The 24,548-nt window shown below is 40.9% G+C and overlaps 1 protein-coding gene across 4 annotated transcripts in view; it reads left to right on the top strand.

Moving 5' to 3' along the window:
- Window positions 1-24,548, top strand: part of GRK5 (G protein-coupled receptor kinase 5) — a 232,938-nt gene continuing 208,390 nt past the window's right edge. For all 4 annotated transcript variants that reach the window (XR_010589317.1, XM_065552364.1, XM_042855317.2 and 1 more), the window contains exon 1: window positions 1-329. Coding sequence is in view for 2 of the 4 variants with exons in the window: in XM_065552364.1 (XP_065408436.1) it covers window positions 278-329 (52 nt within the window). In the remaining 2 variants the exon portion in view is untranslated. The remainder of the gene's footprint in view (window positions 330-24,548) is intronic.

Here is a 24,548-nt window from a genome sequence, read left to right as displayed (position 1 = left end):
GGGAGGGAGCGAGGGAGGCAGCAGCATCTGAAACATTAAACCATCAGAGAGAGCCGGGGGGGAGGAGAATGGAGTAGCAGAGCAATAGAGAGGGGGAGAAAATATTAGCGAGGGGAGAGCTAGCAGTGACTTCCTTCAAGGAAACTCCAGGAGGGGAAAATAAGAAGGAATAATGCACTAGAGGAAGGAGGTTGATAGTCGCTACAGAGAATCAGCAGCACCTATAGCAATTGACATCCTGCTGCAGTGCCGCTACCTTCGCTGACTGATCCTGTCAATGGAGCTGGAAAATATTGTTGCCAATACTGTCTTGCTGAAAGCCAGGGAAGGTAAGAGAGAGAAACAGCAGGGGAGATGGAGCATCCCTGTCGCATTTACCCTCCTGGTAGTGGTAGGCAATGCATAGCCGGAGGAATTGGGAAATGCACACTGGATTTTTAGACCCCGTGCTGATCCTGATCCCTCTCGAGGTTGCCTGTGGTTGAACCTGCGTTTAAAATGCTTATTTGAAACAAAAGAATGTTTATCTCCAGCTGTGAGGAGGTTCCGTGGGAGGATATTTTTGAGATCGCAGAGATTATAATGGGCAAATATTCACCGCTTCTCTCCAATCTGATCCCACAGATTGTGCTATCTCAGAGTCTATTGTTAAAGGTCAACTGCAGATGCATTCATTCAAAAGGGTTAGCAAATATGCAAATAGTCTTTTATTCTGTATGGTGCGACTGGCAGAATACAGCCATTGCCTTATTCGGCATTATCAGGTGATATAATGTTGCTGGGAACTGTCCATTTTAAATCATTTTTTTTTATCCTAATCCAGTTTTATGTGGAAAATCGAGTAAATGCAAATGGAGCGAGGTGACATGTAATGAGCTTCTACGGTGCATATGAAAAGGGACCTCGATCTGCAAAATAATGCATGGTTTCGGAGGGGATTTTGTGTGTGAATAGCTGAACTGGCGGCTGTGTCTTTGCTTGCTGTGTTACCAACAGATGATTGTATGAAACTGCTATTGAACGTTCTGGTTCGAAAGGCAGATCTGGTTAGATTTGTGAGAGGTGGTTGATGCTTGACGGGAGGGGGGTAGAGAGAGGCTAACAGAAAACCCTCGCTAACAATTATTGGTGCTCATCCTTTTAAAAATGCAACATATACGTTAAAAATATCCGGGCGAACTACAGAGCTAGCTGCATTGCCGAAGATGACTCTCTTAAGAAAAACCCTGATGTGTACAGCGTGTTTTCAGAGGGGGAAGTGGTTTTCTGGTTTGAATGATCAGGTTTCTACTAAGCCTGGCTGGGAGGGTACCCTGTGCGATGCTCTCACATCTTGAGCCGATCATAACGGAACAGCTCATTAACCTGGCTTGCAGTATTTAATATTTTCATTCACTGCGTTTGATGAATGAAGAACCCCTTGCCAAAAACATAATGACTCCCATGTCTTCATTATCTCGCACATCTTTCCCATTCTCAGGCTCAGCCCTGTGTTTATATAGCACGCACGGATCTCAGCTGGACTTTCATGAGATAATGCAGCAGGGTTTAGCTGTTAAACTTGTGGAAATTTAGCTGTTAAACTTGTGGAAATTTAAATCGCTCCTTGGAAGGTTCCATCCACTAGAAAACCCATCTGACCCTTATTTCAAATGGTCACCCCCCCTTTTTTTTTCTTCCTTGGGGGGAATGGAAGTTTCCATCAACAATAGCAGTCTTCATTGTTTATGTGGTGTGTCCCCCCCCCCCCCCCCAATAACACAATTGAGCCTTTGAATTTGAAAACATCACTTTTATGGGTCTCCAGTGTTTTAATGTAGAGGTAGCTTCCTTCCACTGTCTAATCCTGATGGTATTAGAATTCTTCTGTGTAGTAAGGACAGTGTGAACACCTGTGTGCAAGACATTGTATTCCACTGATGGCTAAGAGCTCAAGGGGGAGGGGGGAAAACACTAGCGAAAACATCTGTGAGGAGCCACCTGGTGGTTGAAAATTATTATACATTACATGGCTTGGGGAAACAAATCTCTTGGCAGTCAAAATTATTACTTTTGAGATCACTACATGTGTATAGGCAGCAGGCCATTCCGAGTGCCACTGCTCTAGGGGGATAGAAAGTTAATTCCTCTTTGTGAGACTATTTCAGATTTCTAGTAAATATACTGCAAAATCTTTAGTGTGGAGCCAATTCTGACATAGACTTCTATCTCCTTCTGATATTCTTCTCTCTTTCTTCCGTTGGAGGAACAGACCCTATATTATGTATAAAGTGAATTTGTGAAGCTCTAGATTGTTACAGAATAACTTATTCTTAGTGGTATTGAGTTAGGGGTGGTTAACCTTTATTTATTGGGCTAAGGAATTAGATTTTCCTGAGAAACCTCAGAAAGGGATTTCTGAGATGATTATACAGGATATTTATTTGTTCATGCTGTCAGAAGTCCACCAGCACCAGCCGGAGATCTCAGTGACAAACAGCTCAGGAATTAAAGTTTAAGCTTCTTATTTCATTCCTTCTCCTTATGTCCAATTTGCCCCCAAACTTTTGTACCTAAACAATTTTAAAGCAATTTTACCTTGGGGATCCCCTCTCCACAGAAACCATTTAAACAGAGATTTATTATGTACAGAGGCATAAAACACAGAGAGAACATTTCATGGTGAATGAGAGCGGGATTGGTGTGATTTACAAGGAAACAAGTCCACGTGGAGGGACTTTTTGATTGGTTAAAATAATATGTGGATCCAACATTGCTTAAACGTCAATATACTGAAAACAGTTACTAGAGAAAACTGTTCTAGAGGTGATATAAACAGCAGGGTTTCGTGCACTTTCCTCTGAAGCAACTGGTACTGGCCCCTGCCAGAGACAGGACACTGGCCCAGAATTGGACCTCAAGTCTGATCTAGTCTGGCAATTCCTATTTTCTTACAGGAGTACAAATAAAGGAATATTAGTGTAATAAATGAGATAATTTCAACTATTACACCCAGCATTATACTAGCACATGAACGCCTGAGACAAAATAGTCAGATTTGCATAACATTTATATAAATCACAAGGGTATTTTGAGATTTACCTACAAAGTAAAGCCGTGAGATCCTCAGAATAAATTATGTGCTATATATATAGTACAGTCAAAGAATACTAGCTATAGATCAGTGGATTATTCTTTTCTGACTTCAAACTGGAGCATTCTTATTTTCTGCTGGGTTTTTTATAGTATGGCCTAGGATATGTCTACGTGGCAATAAATAAAAATAAAGGACCCACGGAAGCAAGTCTCAGAGCCCAGGTCAATTGACTCAGACTCACAGGGCTCATGCTACAGGTCTAAAAATAGCAGTGTAGATGCTCGGGCTGGAACCTGGTCTGAGTCCCATCTCCCCTCAGAGTTGAACATCGATGCTGCCATTTGTAGCATGAGTCAGCTGACCCAGGCTTTGAGACTCGCTGGCTGTGGGTCCTTTTTTTTTTTGCAGTACCCTTGGAATATAATTGGGCATCATCAATATAGACTGTTTCAGATTTAAGATCTTTAGTAATACTTTAAAGCACCAGTATTAACGTTCTTAAGAAATACAGTTATGTGTCATTTACAAAGAATCAGTTAGGGTTGCCAACTCTCCAGGATTGGCCTGGAGTCTCCAGGAATGAAAGATTAATCTTTAATTAAAGATTGTTATGTGATGAAATCTCCAGGAATACATCCAATCAAAATTGGCAACCCTAGAATCAATGTATTGCAAGAATTTTAAATTTGGCTATATACTGCATAGCCTTTTGCTACCCTTGATCGTCAAGGAAGTTCCAGTAATATTGAAAGAATTTATATAACAAATCCATTAGCTAGAATTGAAAGTTAAAGGTGCAGTAAAACTTCTAGGTTTGTAGCCCCCAAATTTACCCTATGTCTTTTGTTCCATGGCTGCAAAGTTTGTGAAATTTGTTGGAGGTGGTTTTGTTTAGTTTTAAAGCAAATGCTTCATAGCATTAGGGGTTTTTTAAAAATAAAAGCCTCGTACGCCTGGATGACCCCACAATACTAAAGGAAAGAGATGCATAACAGATTGTCTTGAGGTTTTCAAGATGTTATTACAAACTGCAACAAGTAAGAATATTCCTAAAAATAATCTGTGCTCTGAAGCAATTGTAGATGAATGAGACACCCGCTTGTACTGAGTACCAAGACTTTTTAAAAAAATTACTTAAATAACTCCAGAGTAATTGCATCTGAAACTGAATTTGCAAAAACTCTGGCCCTTTTCCTGAAAACTCTTGTGTATGTTCTTTACTGTACTTCCAGTTCAGTTAAGCACATGCATAAGTATTGGCAGGATTTGGGCCTTTACTGGTTGCTGTTTTACCAAGAGTGAAGGTTTATATTAGCTGAAACAATAGGGGGAGATGATGGAGGTGAGGTAATATCTTTTATTGGACTAACTTCTGTTGAGAGAGCCAAGCTTTCAAGGGACTAACGTGGCTGCAACAACACTGCCCTGAAACAATAAGGACATTCTGAAAATGACAGGGGCTCCACCAGCCCGGGAGTTGCTCAAAGAGATGGAAATGAAGAAAGTAATTAAACTAAATAGCGAGGTTCAATCAATGGCTATGGCTTGACGTTTTCTGACAAGCAAAACATTATAGCAAAGGGGCCTATTCTGCTCCCACTGAAGTACTAGGGCGAGGCTTCAAAATGGTTTTAAATCAAGGTTTCAACAAGCCTGCAACATTAAATCCAGTAAGGAGAACTATGTCAAAGACTTGGAAGTAGAGCTAGATAAATATTTTCCAGCAAATATTGGTTTTTAGAACATTTACTTTGGCTTTGCTTGTGCTCCCTTTATGCAAGCTCATTTTGTGATTGTTATAGGAGCACAACCATCAGTGGAAAGTGGATTTTTAAGCTGAAATTGACCTGGAAAGCAAACTTTAAATTGTTTGTATAAAACAGTCATGCCAGAAACCTGATGATTATAATAAAGAATTGCACTCATCCAAACAATGAACAGAACCAATGCACTATGACTTATGTGACCAGTCATAACTGAACAATGCAGCTCAAATTGCAAGTCATGGAATAAACAATTTGCACACAAAAAAACCTTAATTCAATAATTGCAAGTAATGAATAAACGCAAGAAAAAATTGACCTGTTTGCAGAATGTTCATGATTTTATAGGCAATATTAATCATGTAAATTATTAATTGAGTTATAAGCTGTACTCAGAAATCTGTATTTTAAATAGTATTTTTGAGTGTGAAGGTTTGTTTCTCTCTCGCTCTCATTTTATTTTTTAAAATGAAGTTTCCTCAGTTTCATATTTCTTTTCTCAGTACACAATTGTGTTACACAATCTACCAAGCTTTATGAGGTTTCAGTAGAAATTATATCAGGTTTAACTAAAAGGAAAAAGTAATTAGGAACAAAACAGATACGCTGGACCATCTTTTATTAATTTGAAAAAGAACAGGCACCAAGGGTAAGGAGCATATGAAGATAAACTAAATAGCTAAATAATAACAAGTGTAGTCATCCAGTCGTGTCATGATTTTGGAAAACCAGGATATGTAATACACACTTGCCCAGACACTTAAGATAAAAGCACAACAAAGAGGCCTTGATGTTTCAAAAACATAAGATATAGGTAAAAAAACAATGACTGTAAAGCAGCAAGGAAATAGACTAGAGGGTGAGTACCATTAAGGGACAGATCTCTCTCTTGCTAATACTTGTCTCTCCCTCCCAGGTTAAGTACTTATCATGAAAGATAATGGGGAAGGGAATACCCCTATATATTTGTCCATTAAAGTAAATGAAATGAATATTACTTTCAGTTTTGATATAATGCATCCATTTCAGTGATCTCAGAAAGAGTAGCTGATAAACTGACTTGTTTAAACACTCATTCAACCATGATGTGCACAAAAGCAACTTTTCCTCTGGCAAATTCTGTTATTATGATTGAAGCCCTGAAGTAGCAAAATCATAGTTTGCTTGGAGGTGAGCAGAGTTTGCCATGAAGAGCCTAATCTTGATTTCCCTGTTCAGGCAAAATTCCTACTGTGAGCAGATTGGGCCCAGAATAGGCCACACTAAATATATATAGCATGCCAAAACATTAGGAAGACAAGGTGGGTGAGGTAATATGGGACCAACATGACTACAACTACACTGCATGAACCACCAGGAAGTTTACTGTGTATGGATAACAAGAGTCACAAGAACTCGTGAAATAGGAGTATGGATTGTGATGCCAAATTCTCTTGCAAAAAGGGAACATAGTGGGGGGAGAGAGCTTTCTTTCCTCAGTGCAAGTGCTGCAGCTCTACTGTATGTTACAGTCCTTACCAAAATGAAAACAACTTGAAACTATCTAAGTAAACCTCAGTCAAGAAGATATCCAACCTGTAAATGCAAAACAGAGGGTTATAATGCAAGCTCATATTAAACATAGGCAGGGGTGAAAGTAAATTAAAGGATTTACCGGTATGCTGGGGTGTGGCTCAGGGGTGATTTAAAGGGGTTCCAGCAGCCAGTCTCGAGTGGCGATTTAAAGGGCCTGGGGGGTCCTGCTGCTGTGGGGAGCTCCGGCCCTTTAAATCGCCGCCCGAGCCCCACTGCCAGAGCCCCAGGGTAGTGGCAGCAGGGCTCCCATGGGGATTTAAAGGGCCAGGGGCTCCGGCTGCTCCGGGCCCTTTAAATCGCCAGCCTGGGGAAGCCAGTCCGGTCCGGCACGGCATACCAGCTCTTGCCAGTATGCAATACCGGACCATACCTGCTTACTTTCACCTCTGAACATAGGTGTATATAGTGGCAAGGAGAAATCAGAAGATATACATACGTTCATTGATTTAGGCTCAAAATTCACAGATTTTTTTTTTTTTTTTTGAAGATAAAAATACACAAAACCTAATATAAATATTTTCATGTTTCTTCTTAAATATCCCTGAAAACTTTCTCTGAAAAAAATAAAAGCATCCTCATATCCTGGCTGAAAGTGAAAACTACTTTGTGCTAGTGAATGACCAAGATCAGATTATTTTTGTTTTCTCTGTTCATTTCAGTCCCCTTAGACAATTGGTATAAAGGGTGAAGAGTAAATTAGATTGTACTAGCTATACCAGTTGTATAACTCTAAGGTGCCATAAATAACATAAGAATTTTTTGTTAAATCTGATTATCTGGATAGTGCCTTTGTCTTAACTGTTTAAAACGTCACACACCTTGTGTGATGGGCAAATCATTACACTTTTGTCCTCCTTTTCAGAGCTTGGGATAGGAACTTTTTAAAGATTTTTGGATACATTAGTATTACCAGCATCCAGTACTTAACAATCTTGAGTAAGTAACAATCTCATCCCACCTCCCCAAAAATTATGAGATTAAATTAAAAATGAGATTTTTAAAAAAGCAATCAATTTAGGGTTATTGTATTTGCCTTTGGGTATTGAGCCGTTGGGATTCATGTTTTCAGGAAGTTCTCAACTATGAGAGCTAGGAACTTGCAAGGAAAGAGAGAGAATGCTGAGATTCTTACATAATTGCATGATTCCATGAACTGAGGCTTTTCAACAAACACAGAATATTGCAAGACTTACAATGAAAACACAAATTGGCAATACTGAATAGACAAACAACCCTGCTGCCAAAGTTTGGCTGTAACAGTATTCTTGAATAAGATTTTTTATTATAAAAAAGGTGGTGGTTACAGAATATTAGGGAGAGTGAATAAAAACAATAACCAGAACAATAAACTACATAGGAAATACAAGTTGTAAAAATAATAATGGATCTGCTAGAGGGCATGTTCTAGTTTGGAATCCACTATCTTTCAAAGAGCGCTTTGTCCTATACAGACCAATGATAAGAGTAAATCTTATGTATAGTACTAACAATTTGATTAAATAACACACACACACACACACACAGCAATTATTGTGTAGACTTAGTAGAAGCTTGACAATTTCAAAGCCTGAAAGACAAGGGTTAAGGTATTGCATTTATGCACAGAAGTTTTCTTTAGATAACATAATCCTAAAATATATTGCTAGGTTCTTTATAAACTTGTGAAAAAGTTTTAGAAATAACTGAATTGGTCATCATGGTAATTAGCTTTAAAGAAGGGCCAGTTTGGAAGAGAAACTATTAATTTTCTCAGATATTGGATTTCAAAAGAATGGTTACACAAAAACCCAATCAAAGCAAAAAACAAAACAAAACAAAAAATGCACAACCCACTAAAAACACAACACAAATATGATTTTTTTTTCCTTTTTAGAGATGACGGCGATACTAAAAGAAACATATACTTATGCCACCCAAGCAGGTCCTTTGATGGCTCTAACCAAATGGGATGCTCTATTTTTATGGCTCTCATAATGTTTTTGTAATGGGTGCACCCTGTCACCATATAAAAAACAAAAATGTGAAATGAGCCAGTCCTCAAATTGCCATATTTTTAACTTCCCTTTCCACAAGATACCAATACAGATTAGAGCATGTCCTCATTGGCAATAGATTAGCAATACGTCTTATACATGACAAACATTCAGTATCTGAGAACTCAGCTGTAGGACAAGAATTTTAAAAAAGGCAATAGAAGTGGACAGGGCCTGTTTAGAAGGAAAGAAATTCACTACAGTGACAGACCATATCTGGTGGCAATGACTCATGTAACTCATCTCCTAATGGAACATTAACATGCATATGATTATTGTAATTTGACTTTAGCAAGGTTCATAAACCATTACAGCTGAGTGCAGCATCTGATTTCATGTCCTGTAGTCCATCAGAGGTGATATTTTTTCAAAAAATAAACCTATTGTAAGGAAGATCTCAGTTGTTTCCATAAAAATACAGGAAATCAACACATGATAAAACCAAAATAGGTCAACTCTTTTGAGTGAAGGGGAAGATTTCTCCAGTGGAGACCAAGAAATAGATAAATTCCAAGAATGGAATTGGCAGTCACTATAGAAATTGTTGCCTCAAATATAGTAAATCAGTATGAATGAGACAGTCTACTTTTAAATAAATAAAGGATTAAAAACCAGAGAATTCCCTTTAAAGCATATAACCATTTCTTCTTGAAAAATCTGTCTCAAGAGTTTAGCCTATTTTCATGATGCTCCAACTTAGATGAATCAAGAAAACCATTAAAAATCAGTTTTCTTGCCTTCCCAGAAAGATTATGCTAAAGAGCCAGTGGGTAACAGCAAAAACCATTACATAAAATGAGATTGATACAGTATTCTTAGGGGGCTTCATTCTTGGTTATTCCGTTCTTGTTCTTGGAGCAGGGAAGGTGGAAGGAGACAAACTTTGCGTTAAGCTACTTTAAGTTTGTTTTCCACTTCTTGTCTATTGGGGGTGTGCAGAGGCCTGCCTGATGTCTGGTACAAGTCAGAACAACGTTGACGCTGCTCAGCTTTATGCTCACATCCACAGGGGGCTACGGGGAGTGATCAGTTATTGACTGAGTCAGTCTATTGTCAGTTTGCTCTTGATATGTCGAATCCTCTGGCATTTCAGGTTCTGTTCTGCCCAAGAGAGTAGGATTTGGGCTTTTTTTTTTTAAGCGATCTGGACTGTGTTCCTCTCTCGATCTGTTGACATATGACATGGCTTAGGAATTGGCCTTTATGATTAGCATATTATGGTCTAATAGCCACTCCGCTTGTTTGGTTTGCCTTCCTGGTAAAAATTATTTAACATTGTGATAGTATGTTGTGTTATTAACCCGATAATATATTGGAAACTATTAAGTCCTGGGGTATATGGGAATTTCTGGAGCAAACATTAACGACAGTGACTTGAATAGAGTTACTTTTATCTGCTCCATTAACCCAATGGGATTATTTTCCTCAAGTGGAAAATAATAAATCTTTTACTTATGGAGAGAATGCCCATACTGGTGTCTTCACATGGTCCTGTTCTGAAAAGGGAGTCAATTATCTTCACTTAAAAAAAAAAAAATCAGTCAAAAAGGAATTTACAGGAAACCAACGACATTTGTGGGTTTGTGGTAGGATTGTGCTTTTCTGTATTAGAGTAAAGAATTGGGGTAAAAGATTTCTGAGGGTATGCCAACACCTTGAGTTGGGGGGGTGATTCCCAGGTTGAGCAGACAGACGTACTTGCACTAGCTCTTGATCTAACTAGCAGATTAAAAATAGTGTATCCATGGCAGCAGGAGCTGCCCTGAGTATGTATCCGTCTGAGACCATAGGCACATACTCATTGTTAGGGCCCTACCAAATTCACGGTCCGTTTTGGTCAATTTCACAGCCATAGGATTTTAAGAATCATAAATTTCATGATTTCAGCTATTTAAATCAGAAATTTCACAGTCTTGTAATTGTAGGGATCCTGACCCAAAAAGGAGTTGGGGAGGGTCACAAGGTTATTGTAGGAGGGTTGTGGTACTGCTACTCTGACTTCTGTGTTGCAGGGGAGGGGGTCGCGGTATTGCCACCCTTCCTTCTGCGCTGCCTTCAGAGCTGGATAGCTGGAGAGCGGCGGCTGCCGGCCAGGATCCCAGCTCTGAAGGCAGAGCCGTTGCCAGCAGCAGTGCAGAAGTAAGGATGGCATGGTATGGTACTTACTGCTGCCTGCAGAGCTGGGCACTCAGTCAGAGCCACCACACTCCAGCCACCTAGCTCTGAAGGCAGTGCAGAAGTAAGGATGGCAATACCGTGACCCTCCCCAAAACAACCTTGTGACACCCCTCCTGCAACTCCCTTTTGGGTCAGGACCCCCAATTTGAAATGCTGGTCTCCCCCAGTGAAATTTGAACAGTATAGGGTAAAAGCACAAAAGCCCAGATTTCACAGTCCATGACGTGTTTTTTTTCATGGCCGTGAATTTGGTAGGGCCCTACTCATTGTTCATAGATTGTAAAGCCAGAAGAGACCATTGTGATCATCTAGTCTAATCTCTTGCATAACAGAGGCTATGGGACATCCCTGAATTAATTCCTTCTGAACTAGAGCATATCTTTTAGAAAAACAACCAGCCTTGATTTAAAAATTGCCAGTGATGGAGAATCTATCACAACCCTGGTATGTTATTCCCATGGTAAATTATCCTTACCGTTAAAAATTTGCACCTTATTTCCCGTCTGAATTTGTGTTTTATCATTCCACCGGTACCCCAACCTAACTACAGTGTATGTATTTGTGGGAGAGAGATCAGATCAGTCACTCTGATAACTCAATAATAGAGAAAATGAACAGAAGTCTTTGTCTGATCCAGATCCAGGCTTGTGTCACCTAGAAATTGCATTATCTCCCTGCGCTCATACATGTTGAAGGCCACTCAGAAGCTACAGCTAGTGAAGAATATAATGGCTCTTCTACTTAACATGCTCCCTGGAGCAAGCATTGCTTCACCACTGCTCCAAAGACTGCTCTAGTCTATTTGCTCCTGACTGCAATATGAAGTGTTGGTAGTGATCTTAAGCCCTGTAAGAGTTGAGGCTTAGCTGTTTGGGAGATCATCTATCTCCATGCATTACTGTGGTAGCTGAGATCCACCAATGAACTTCTGTTCATGCTAACCAATAAAGAACATCTAGATGCTGAGGGCAGGATGTTTTTAATGGAAGACTCGAGGCTCCAGGCCTGCACTGGACTTGCTAGTATAGGAGCATGCAGATCCTGGAGCCAGAATGGGGCTTGAATTTGTTCTTTAGGATGTACTGCAGACTCAGCATTTAGTTTGTCAATCTGGGTTAACATTATCCAGCTGAGCGTGGAGCTGATTCTCTTCTCACACGCTTTTACACTAGTGTAACTCCCTTAATTTCATTGGAGTTACTCCTGATTTAGACTGGCGTAAAGCCAGGTACTTAACCACATGCCCAACTTTAAGCACGTGTAGTCCCACTGAAGTGAATGGGAATTCTTGGAAGCCCAAGCCAGATAACATCTGGCCCCATGAATGCATTTAAAAAAAAAAAATCAAAACCAAACCCTTTTATGAAATTGTTTTCCTCCATAAAAGTCTATGGAGCCTCTTTTATCATTGCTGGGTAGGAGACTTTACACCCATAGCTTCCACTACTGCCAACGGGAGTTAAGGATAAAATTCCCGCTCATCAAAGTGAGACCTACCGCTGCGAGAGTCATTTAGAATTAAGCAATGTTGTATATGGTGCAACAGTGAATGGGAAGGAAACCAACCACTCTTCATTTCATACAGGCATGTGATCTAAACAATAAAAAGATGATATCCTAATATTTTTTTAGGAGACCACAGGATATGAAATTAAATTAAAAGTCTAGGAAAATAAAGAACCCTGCAGTTTGATTACACTGTGCTGGATTATCTTTGTAATGATTTTGCTTGAAGGATTTAAAAATGCACATTGCTTTGTCAGAAAGATTAGACAGGGAGCAAGAATTTAAGTAAATATTCTTAAGAAGAAAATCCCACAAGCATAGTAGAGCATTTCTTGGAAATTCTGCAAGGATACTAGTTAAACTGAAAGGACAAAACATAACAAGAAAGATGGATGAGCCTGGGAAGGGCTGCAGAATTCGTGTAGTAATAACCCAGCTGTTTCTATTTCATATAATGTCTTTTCATATACATTTGAAGAAACTGACAAGAACACTTATTCAAAGAAGAAATGCCAGCCTGAAAGGACACAGATATACACAAGTACTAAGAGTACAATAATGCTAATAATAATAATAAAGGAGGGATATCTCTGTGGGCTCTAGGATAAGCACAATTGATTTATTCATAATTAATTTCTCTTTTGTGACAGAGCTGTGGGTGAGGTTTCCTTATAAGATACTTTTAGGCCCTAATCCTACAAACGCTTATGAATGTGCTTAATTTTAAGCACGCGTGTCATCTCACTGACTTCATTGGGACTATTGACATGTTTAAAATTAAGTGCCTGAGTAAAAGTCTGTTCTCGTTTGCACTGGTGCAATTCCACTGAAGTCAACGGGCTTACACAGATGTGGCTGGGAGTGAATTTGGCCATTAGCAACTAGATATGGCAAAGACATATTATGTCATCATCCCTTCCCCTCCCAGCACAGGAGTACATTCTACTGTATATTCTCCAGTGCTTTATCCAGTGTTGATTTAAATGATTCAGAATATGGGGATTTTGCTGCCTCCTATGGGAGACTCTCGCAGTCTGAGAGATCTCATTTTTCCTTGACTATTCTGCTTAAATTTTCCTTTACTCATTCTCTTTACTTCTAATGGCCATCCTAACCGGTTCCTCTTGCTCCTTGGCGTTCACACCCTCCAGATACTTGTCATTATATTTACTTTTAGCTATTATCTAACCAACTTTAACAGGTTTAGTTCTTTCTCCTGCTCAGCTTGTCCCTCCAGTCATTTTTTATGTTCTTTATTGAATTCCTTTCATTAGTCAGTGGACCCAGTTCATTCCCAACAGCAGGAACTCTGTCCAGGGCTGGGTTCAGCAGCGCAAACAGTCAGTGATTCTGATCCTCCAGGTGGCCTAGAATCCATAGTGGAGCCAATGCAGTTGACAGTGGGTGGGGCATCCCTAGGGAAGGGGTGGCACCAGGGCTGACGAGATGAGCCAGCATATCTTCTGGGTAGCCTCCATCAATAGGCTTACTATGGAGCTCTGCCCAGACCTGTGCCACTCCCCAGTGAAACCCTGTGAGGAAGGCCCTGCCACCTGCCTTGGGGCTGAATGTTGTGTTCCAGACGCAAGACGCTCCTCTTTGCATCACCGGGGTGAATCAAGCCTAGAATTTTTCTGATATACTGAGGTTCCTGCATGATTTTGCAGGACTATACAGGGGGACTGGCACATCCCTGGCCCGTGACCTGATTTTTTTTCTGTGTATGCAGGCTCAAAGTACAAGATCTGTTTTGTCCCTGTTTAACTATCCCTAATCCTCCTGGGTCATTCCTGTTTTCCCAGAATCTTCTTCCCATTGGATTGTTTTCCCACAGCTGTACTAGTCCGCACTGAATCTCCTTTCATTATTTTTTTTTCTCCACATGTCTAACCTATTATTTCTCTGCCCTCAGTGGTGTTTACAACACGTCCCAATTCAGCAGCATTCACGGATTTAATTAAAATGTGGTTTACTTTTATTTTAAATAAGATTGGGGCAAATGTCACTCCCTAGGGGCACACCTTTGGTTTCACACACTTTCTCTCTTTATTGCCCTCTGTTGTTTGTTGAGTTTGCAGATGCTATGACAGTGCTCCATCCTATCCAAACTAGTTTTGTAAAGCTATGAGAACATGCTTTAAAAAGTCCATAAAGGATCTACTGGAGTCCCTTCATCCACTAAATGTTTTAGAGATCAAACAGTGATCAGGTTTGCGTAGCATCATTTCAGCATATGAACGGACTGCCCAGGTTACCAACTAGTGTGGTACATCAAAGGCAGGAGAGCAAAGAGAAGCTCAGGATCACTCTAGTATAGTCAGTTTCATTTTGCAGTGACAGTTGGCCAATCACTTCCTACGGAACAGCATTGCAGCCAGTGCAAAGGATTTCCTACCTTTAGGAGAAGATGGGCGGTCCCCTGCCCGGCAAGTTTTTCAAAGGCAGGTTCAGTTGTGTTAGCTCAGTTAAGTAAACTGAAGGTAGTTTTATGCTGAAGGGTAAGCCTTTGTAGTATTCACGGAAGAATGCTCTCCAATATTTTATCTGTTACAGATGGAATAACTTGCAGGCGCAGTGATGTAGTTCCGTAACTGACTTGTGAGCACAAACCCCTCTTTTCCTCTGCCGTGAATGTCTCAGATCAGCATCATGTCTCTGAGACAAGATTTTATGTTTTCTGAGGGTGCTGAGATATAAGTACAGGTGAACAAATGATTCTCTGTGGAGTACATGTCTGGGGAGGCTCATCTGCTTTGTTTATTTCACCAAGAGTCTAAACAACAGTTTGCTCCTGAAATGTGCTTCTGAAAAGCTAGTACACCACTCCTCGGGAGCCAAAAAATCTTACCGCATTATAGATGAAACCGTGTTATATCGAACTTGCTTTAATCCACCGGAGTGCGCAGCCCTGCCCCCCCCCAGAGCACTGCTTGGTCATGTTATATCGGGGTAGAGGTGTATGTAGAAAGAAGTTTGTGGATTACTGGAGTTTAGGACTTAAACTTCCCTCTCATGGTTACAATGCACCTTGTTTTCATGATCTTTGTGCCTAGGAATATTAAACTGGTATATATCTCCCTTAACTTCTGGTCTTACGAGAGAGAATGGTAAAGCACAGAACGGAGAGTCATGAGACCTGGACCCTCTTCCCAGATGTGCCACAGACAAGTCATTTAACAATTTGGTGATTCAGCTTCCCCATCTGTAAAATGGGAATCATGGGCTATTCCTCATAAGGGTGTTGGTGAGTTTGAATCCATTAATTCATGAAAACCACTTAAAGATCCTCCTGTTGGAAGCACTCAAGTACAAAGTGTTGTCATCAGTTCTTGGCTTCCACAAAGTATGCAAATGGTAGCTTCCCTCTCTTCAGAACAATAGTGTGGCATAGATTTGGCTGCTCTTAGCCACTCATACATTAAAAATATTCATTTTTTTTTTTTGGCACTACCTATGGGAGGGTGAGAAGAATTAGGCTTTTAGAGCCAAATTCTGCCCTGGGCTGTGCATTCAGGATTTCCACTGCTGTCAGTGGGAACCTGCAAATGTAGAATTTGGCCTTTACTTGTGTACCACATCAAGCACAAGGCTTGGCAAATCTGCCCTAAGAAGAATTCCTTCCTGATCCCAGATATGGTACAATGGAATGACTACCAAATTGACTAGCTCCCAAGCCATGCAGAACCACCTCCCTAACCAACTCTCTTGGACCAGAACCAAAGAATTCCAGCCTGGAAAAAAAATACACAGATCAGAACAAAAAAGGGTTGGGTGTGTAGATTGCCATCTGCCGGCAACGGAAGGTAGTGGGAATCACCACAGCATCTCTCCAGCTGGACACTCCACAAAGAGACATAATTCAAGCCTGCCAATCAGACCACCTAAAGCCTGTCTACGGTAATTTGTGGGGCCAATGTCCAGTATTACCCAAAAAGGGCTTTGTGACACATGCCCTCCTGCTACAAGCCCTGTTTGTAATAACAGACTCGACGAACAGAACACCTGCCAGTCCCCATAAGAAATGTTGCCCTCAAGAAACTGTGCTCTGTAGCATATGTATGCCTGTCTACAACCATGCAGGTCTGATTTACAAAACAGTAATAAAACCCTCAGTCAGATAGTCGGTTCTGTGATCTCTGGCAAGTTTCAGGTGCATTTTTTTATTTTGGTTAATACAGACTTCTTGCTGTAGAGTATTTCGTCGCCATATCCAGACATGGAAGTGCTGTGAGGAGTGAAATGTTCTTTGATGTGTTTAGTGGGTTTCTCCCCTCTCTCTTTTATTTTTGGGTTGCTATAATGTGTACGTTTGCCTTAACCCTAAGGTGGGGAAATACATCTATATTATTCCAGATATTTTAATTACTGCAAGATTAGAACAGCCACAAAACTTGTGCAGCACAGATTGTAATGGGTCATGTTGTACTCTCAGTAGTAATCCCCATTGAAATCAGTTTGTCTAAAAACCACTGGCAAGATGTGACTATAGAATATTTAAATATTTAATATTTAAAGATCAGGTTCTAACACTTTGTTCCTACTGCATGGCAGTTTACTTCTCAAATAGTCCTGTGCCAATGGGATTACTCATGGACTACTAAAGTACTACTTGGCATGAGTAAGAGGATCAGAATCTGGCCCTAAGAACACAATAGTAGAGGTAGCTAAGGAAACACTATATTATATTTGATAGTGATTTCTGTAAGACCCCATGTTGTAGGTTGTGTAAACAAAATGGTAATTGGCAGTGTTAAAGTAAATAGAAGGGAACTTTAAAAACAACACATCAAGTGCTATGTAAATTAACTCTCCAAGATGAAACCAAATGTGCTATTTGTAGATTAGATCTACGTGTTACAAATTTTTTGGAATAAGAGGGTTTGAAAATATTGTTTTAATTGAACATTTATCAGTTGGGTGATGGCATTTAGGCTGTTCAGAAGCCCAGAATAAACTGAACTGTCTTACAAGGGAAGGCCGGATCAGGCTGTATTCTGAAGCTACGGCTAAACTTTCAAAATTGATGAGTGATTTTGGGTGCTTCAGTTTTTGGGTGCCCTCTGGGAAACGCATTAAAGGGCCTGATATTCAGAGAGAAAGTGCTTGTCTGTATCTGAAAATGTAGCCCCACCTTTTAAAGTCAGTCAGAGATGCATGACATTTGTAACTTCTATCATTTCATTATTTGTGTGTGCGGTAATTACAGTAGAAACCAGTGCTGTAACTAAGCATTTTAATGCCCGGGGTGAGCAGGCATATTTGCACTCCCTACTAGAGCCCAGCGCGGAATTATTTTTTTTAATCCTGCTCACATCCCACCCAACAATTCCCACTCCCACCCACTTCCACATTGTTGGTTGAATTTTTATCCTGTTCCCACTATTAGGGCAGTGGGTCCTACGGGACCAGCGGGATCCCAGTCCCACTGCAGGGCTCTACCCCCTACAGTCTTTTATGTCATTTTTCTGTCCCCCAACCCACTTTGCATCCTGGGCAGCTGCACCGTTTGCCATGCCCTGGTTACGGCCTAACTACTTTGCCTTTTGCTTATTCCATCTTTATCATCACTTTGCTAAGCCTGATAATTTTCCAAACATCCCCACTGGCCGGACCCTACCTCTCAGCAGGGAGAGAGAGAGAAAGGGGGTAGGGGGAGGATGGGTTACACTAACTGTGATGGTGAGTTTTGGGATGCCGACAAGTCCACTAAAAGTGGACAGCGATACTCAGCTCCTTTCAAATGGGCTACTAAACAGCCATCAGGTGGTGAGAACATTTGGTGTCTGGTGACCTGGACCTGATTTGAATTAATGACCCATTGGTGAAAGGATCTATGTCCCAATACCTCTCTTGGATCATTAATATCATGTTTTAGTATTGAAGTCCTCCTATCTTTGTACTTTAATCTTCTCTCTGTGCTACCACCTTAAAAATGAGAGCTGTGGGTTTTTTAAAAAGCATTTTGGTTAATTTCAGCTAACCAAGCCAAGTAACGTGTGTCTCTTGAAGTGAATGAGGTCCAGAGTAGGAGGCCTGCAACTTTCCATAGGTAACTTGAAGCTCATTCCCACAGAGCCCCATGGACTTCAAGCATAACACTCCACCTGCGCAAAGTAGCTGCAGGGATCAAGGCCTATATACCTGACAGCTTGATCTTGGCAGGTTGGTGGTAGTGATGGTGCAGGTGACCTTTCAGACCTCAAAATATACTATAGCTTTCTAAATAATGTTGAGTGTGGAAGCATGTTATATTGTCCATACTATCCCATGTTAGTACAGTAACAATCAGAAAGCTAAGGGCTCCATCCTGCAAACACTTGGGACATGTCTACACTTACCTCCGGAGCGATCGATCCAGCAGGGGTCGATTTATTACGTCTAGTGAAGACGCGATAAATCGATCGCCAAGCCCTCTCCCGTCAACTCCAGTACTCCACCGGAGCGAGAGGCGGAGTTGACGGGGAAGCGTCAGCAGTTGACTTACCGCAGTGAAGGCACCGTGGTAAGTAGATCTAAGTACGTCGACTTCAGCTACGTTATTCATGTAGCTGAAGTTGTGTAACTTAGATTGATTTCCCTCCCTCCCCCTCCCCCCCCCAGTGTAGACCAGGCCTTAGGCACCTGAGTAATTTACTGACATGAAGTCCCAGTGGGCCTTGCTGTGAGTCCCTTACTCTCAGTGGTGAGTATTCAGTGGGACGATTTGTGGGATCAGCCACTCATCAGTGGAGAAAAGGACTCTCAACCTGGCCTATTGCCTATCCATATGAGTAAAGTTACTTGTCTGCAGGATCAGGCACTAATTCTGGCAAATAATACCAAGGGCTTGGTTGCTTACAAGAAAAATGTCTTTTATGATGGCATTGTTTGTTTCATTAAATGTGCAATATGTAATCTCATTCACTTACAGTATTACACGAGGGCAAGTGGATTTGTACGTAATTATAGTGTTTGGTAACAAAGATTTTGATAGCACTGTACTTTTTAACCAAGTGGCTGATTAGGAGTTTAACATGAAGGTGACTCTTTCTGTATCGGTGTACGCATTTCTCCCCCAAATTCTCTGTGAAGCTGCAATTTCATTTACTCACTGTGTGCGAAGTTCAGTGGAGAAATGAAGTGGGATGTAGGTGGTGGTACCTTGTGCTTATCGTCTGCCCAGGGATAAATTTTGCTCCATGCAATTTATTATTGTTTTGTTTTGGAAAGTATGACAAACATTGGTTGTTTTTACTTAACAGTGCGTGAGAGACCGGTGGTTTTCACCAGTGAAGACACTTCAGCTTGTCCCTTTTTTTGCCTGAGTAATTTGAAAAATGATTTGGATTTAAAGCTTCAGTTGTGGCATGTAAGCAGAGCAATTTTTGGATGAGGACTTTATATTTTGCCCAAAATACCTTTTACAAATAAAGGGCACGTTTATCGCAGTGATTCACTGGTTCAAAATAGGCAGCACGCTAAAGAATACGTAAACATAGCTGTCAATTTGGGACCAGGTTCTGACACTCTTATTCACACCTTTTTCCATGAATAACCCCACTGAACTCAAGGGCAATGCTAACAGAGTTAGAGCTATGCAATGCTGATCTGGTCCTTAATCAGGTGTTCTGAAGTGAACACTAACTGCATATTTAGCAAATGTTGCTGACTTTTTTTGTGTGTGTGAGTGTGATGATACTTTAAGTGTATAAGAATATTCATGGCTTCCTTTTAAGCTACCATCTTAAAGTTATAACTAACTAAATAGTTAATGATAAAAAGATGATAGCGGAGGTCTCCGTCCTATCTAATTTAGGGTATTGTAGTCTTGATAAACCATTTTTTGTGAATTATAAAAAGGTCTTGCAGATTTTTACACTGCCTTAAACTCTCAGACTGTTCGCTTGTCCTTCAGTCTCCGTTTGATATGGCACTTAATTTTCTGGTTTGAAGGAAGGTAGAAGGTTCTCGTCACATGCCATGTATCCTCAAATCTTGTCATTTTTAATTAGTCTCCGCAGTAGCAAAGAAAAGCTTTCATTGGCAATTCTTACATACAGCTTTTGTGGCAACTTTCCGACAACTCCTGTTTTATTCCACTATCTCGTACATATGCATGAAGCATATCTTCTTTTCTTTCTATGCAAGAGATTGCAGTGTTTGGGTGGATGCCAAAGGCCCAATTCAAGTTGAATGGTATTACATTTTATTTAATGGAATAGAGTGAAATCACCATCATTTTCCGTTCAACCTACTGGTCCTGGGTGCCTTTCTTTTTAAGTTGGGAACGGCAGAGAAATATATCTGTGGGTCAACTCCTTTCACTTTGACAAATAAGCTAAAATCCCAGCATCCTACTGACATGGAAAGAATGGCAATACCAATCATATCAATGAGGCGAGCATAGAAAGCACGGGGACATTGTTTATATTCTGGAATAAGCGATCGTTTGGCCACTGCTCCTGGTTCCTATAAGTGATCCGTGCTCCCCAGCAACGCCTTTCTGTAAAGCTGCTGTTCTTCTTTCTGCAGGCAATCCGAGAGTGAAGGCAAGAATCCCTGAACTGCAGAATAGTTTTCCATAATGTATGTTGCCACCTAGAAGAAAGTCTCTCTCTTCAGCAGGAACTCAGCCTCTAACATGCTGAAGAGAAATGCTGCTGTGGCAAACTGCTTTTAAAGGCCCCGATTCTGCAGTGACCTCCACGAGAATGCAGGGGCCTGCCAGCATGCAGCTCTTGGCAGGATCAGAGCCTAAAAGAGCAGGGTGATCATTCAAATCCTCCATTCTTGGCATGGCAAAGATATGATGTCAGTCAATGCATTTTAGCAGCCTGGTGCCCTCACCTTTCTCGGAGCCAGGTCCTGTACCTGTGAAGATAGCACTTGCTTGTAGGCAAATAGGGAGGCATTATTTTCCGATGGCACACCAGTCTTGGAGGTAGGAGACCTGGGTGTGTTCCCAGTCTGCCATTGGTTCACTGCCTAACCTTGACCATCTACCGTTCACCAAAATGGATTCATGATTCTATATCCCTCTTTATGAAGCACTTTACTGTTATTAGATTCAAATATTTGCACTATTAATCGGAGGAGCATGACATTCTTTGCAAACATTGCTTAAACCTCATAACATCCTTGGGAAGTAGGCAAATGCCCGTAGAATTAAAAATAAACCAGTAAGGTTTCCTGAATTTTCTCCAACTTTTTAAAACTTTTTTGTTTAAAGTTTGGGAGATTCTGTCTCTCTTTAGTCTAAAAGGCAATAATCCATTTGATCAATTGTCTAAAGAAATGGTTCAGTTTACACAGCAATGTCCAAACGTTTGAAACATTTAATCAATTGCTTAGACTTTCTTCACTGTTTCCAAGACACCAGCTAGCATAGATGCTACAATAGTTTGCCTTCCTTGTTCCACTGTCTTGGGGAAACAGAGTTACTGCATCAGATTTTAATACCTGCAAAGCATCATTTTGAAGAGCAGGCATCCTTTTTTATTGGAGGTTTCCACCAAAATGTTGGTGACTTGATGTAATAATATTTGATCCTATTTTCCAGCTGTAAGTATCCTATCGTGTATATAGGCCCATCTACTGATGGAGTCCTGTCCAACACTCTTTTCAGTGGAGGCATAGTAGCAACCCCTTATATCTCCTAATATGGTTGTTTCCTGCTAATGTCCATATTACAAATACTGCCTAGAAGCCAGGGCCGGTGCAAGGAAGTTTCTCACCGTAGGCGAAACTTCCACCTTGCACACACACCCTCTGCCCTGAGGCGCCCCCCCCCCAGCGGCAGCTCCCCACCCCAGCTTACCTCTGCTCCGCCTCCTCCCCGAGCACGCCGCCCCCGCTCTAATTTTCCTCCCCTCCCAGACTTGCGGCGCCAAACAGCTGATTGGCACTGCAAGTCTGGGAAGCAGGAGAAGTGGAGCAGCGACCATGCGCTTGGGGTGGGGGTGTAGGAACGCTGTAAAAAAAAAATTGGGGGCACCACTTTTTGGTGCCCCCAAATCTTGGCGCCCTAGGCAACTGCCTAGTTTGCCTTAATGGAGGCCCCGGCCCTGCTAGAAGCCCCCACCAAGAACTTAGTTTTCCTGAGTCCCAGGCCAAAGCCCTGCCCACTGAATCATGCTGCTTCTACAGCAGATGCTAAGAGGCTATGAGACATATCCAGTTGTTGACTCAAGCCTCCTCTTTTTTTTTTTTTTTTTTTCCTGAAGATGAGCTCATCCTATCCCTCAGCAAATGTCTGGGCAAAAGCACTGTAACCATGAAGACCTTCCGCCTTAGGTTTCATTACCTGCTTTTCTTGAAGGACACATCCTACAGAGATCATAGAACCTTGTATGATCAGATTGAGATCTGAGGAAATCTACAGAGTAGAAGCATGGCAAAGGACAGCATAAAGCAGTGGTGTGCAAACTTTTCTAGTCACATCCACCTTACCATTCAGGGAATTTATCATGCTGTTCCCCCCCACCCCTTTGTAATCTGAAGTAATCCTTACTGCTGTGCTGCTGCTAATGGCGGTGCTGCCTTAAGAGCTGGGTGGCCGGAGAGCTGCTGGCTCGGGCATTCATGTTGTTTGTGGCGTGGGGGGATTATTTTTTTCCCCATCCCGCTCCTGTCCTGCCCTGCAATACCCATTCTATTTTTATCCTGCTCCCGTTATTATCCTGAGGGGCCTGTGGGACCTACGGGATCCCAGTTTCTTTGTGCCTCCCAGAGAATCTCTTGCATGTTCCCCAGTTTGTGAACCACTGGCATAAACTCATGCTACTGTAACTATCCATGGAATAGAATCTGCCATATGATAGACAGAGGTTGCCCAAGGCCTCTTTGGTGGCCAAGAAAACAGAAGAAATTTAATTATATGGAGATGAAAGGATTTTTACTGGATAATAGTAAAGAAATAAGTTCTAGGCATACAAGGTACACTATATAGGGGCCCACAGCTCCCCAAGGTATTACACAGTGACAGAACAAATTCCAAAGTAGGTGCTCATGCTACATATCTTATTACGAGCAGTGTTGTATTTCAAACAGTTCAACCCTTCCTCTCCTCCAAATAGGATCAAATACTTTGAACTTTGAAAAATGTATGTTTAAAATATTGTCTTAGGTCTTTATAATAAGCAGTAGAAACATTATTTGAATGCTGCGTTAGGAATATGTTATTGTAACTTGGTAGACTAGTTGAATTATCTCCACACCCTGCATTACAAGAAAAAATGTCAACAAATAGCTCATTTAAAGCAAATGTCTGCAAAAGCATCACTTCACGATTTGACTTGGAGAGCATGAATTCAGTCAGCTTTAAATCCAGACAGCAAAACACTGCCCTGGCTTTTAGCCAATGGTCAACTTAAGCTTTGCACTTTTGGGGGTCAGATTCCTCCCGTATGAAGTGGAATTTCTAATATTGTTCACTTTTATGGAAAGCAAAACATATGGCAGCAAGAACGATAAACCTTGCATAGCAGAAATGAATTCTATCGGTGAAACTTGACTTTCATCACTACTACTATTTATTCATACCAGCTGTTAGTCAGCATGTTAGGGCCTGAAGCGAAGCTCATTGGAGTCAGTAGAAAGACTTCCATTGACTATGCCCAGTGAAGAGTCTTTAACCTCTAGAGATTTGGCTTATGATCCTGGTATAGGATATAAGTGACAATACATTTGATGGTCTCATTCTAATCCATATAAACAAAACCTGCAGTTTGGCTCTTCCGATAAGTGATCATGCTAGAAGTAACAAAGGTGTTGCAAATCAAGATAGAAAGTCTTTGGGCAAACATCAATTGCCTGTGTCATAATCAACTTAAGCCATAATAAGAGTTCCTCACTATCACCTAGCCCTAAATTAATTCCCAAATTAAAGAATAAATCCTTCCGAAATATCTCATCCATATACACCCCCCAGGAAGATTTAAGGAGACACTGTTAACTTTTCCTTCCATTGTTTTTCTCTTCATGGTCTGTAATCTCATGGCTTCATGATTCATTAATCTTCTTTGTATTTTTAACCTTATCACTAATGTAAGCCACTCTGAGAGCATTGGGTTTTCTCCTTTTTAAGCAACTGCTGCATCAGACTAGCAGGGAGAGCTCCTTGTATGTTGATTTCTGTATGATTGACCAAAATGGCAATGATTTCTTAAAAAAAATTCTCCGAGAAAGTAGTAGTCATCGGCTTTATTTATTTTGAATAAAGAGGATAGTTTCAAGCAGATTATAACAACATCAAGACAGACTGAATTTTAAGTTTACACAAGTGCCTGTTTCTAGTGCATATGAGTCATGAATGTATGGCTCCCAGCAGTAATTAATGTTAGTGAAATGTGGAACTAATAAATGTCTCTAGTTAAAGGCGAATGGAAAAGCATATTCTTAATAATCCGAAGAATATTGTTTAAATTCCCATATGAGCAA

This window comes from Chrysemys picta, chromosome 7 (assembly GCF_011386835.1).
Source record: "Chrysemys picta bellii isolate R12L10 chromosome 7, ASM1138683v2, whole genome shotgun sequence".
In the NCBI taxonomy this organism is placed as follows: Eukaryota; Metazoa; Chordata; order Testudines; family Emydidae; genus Chrysemys; species Chrysemys picta.
This window is presented reverse-complemented; position numbering and strand designations above follow the sequence as displayed.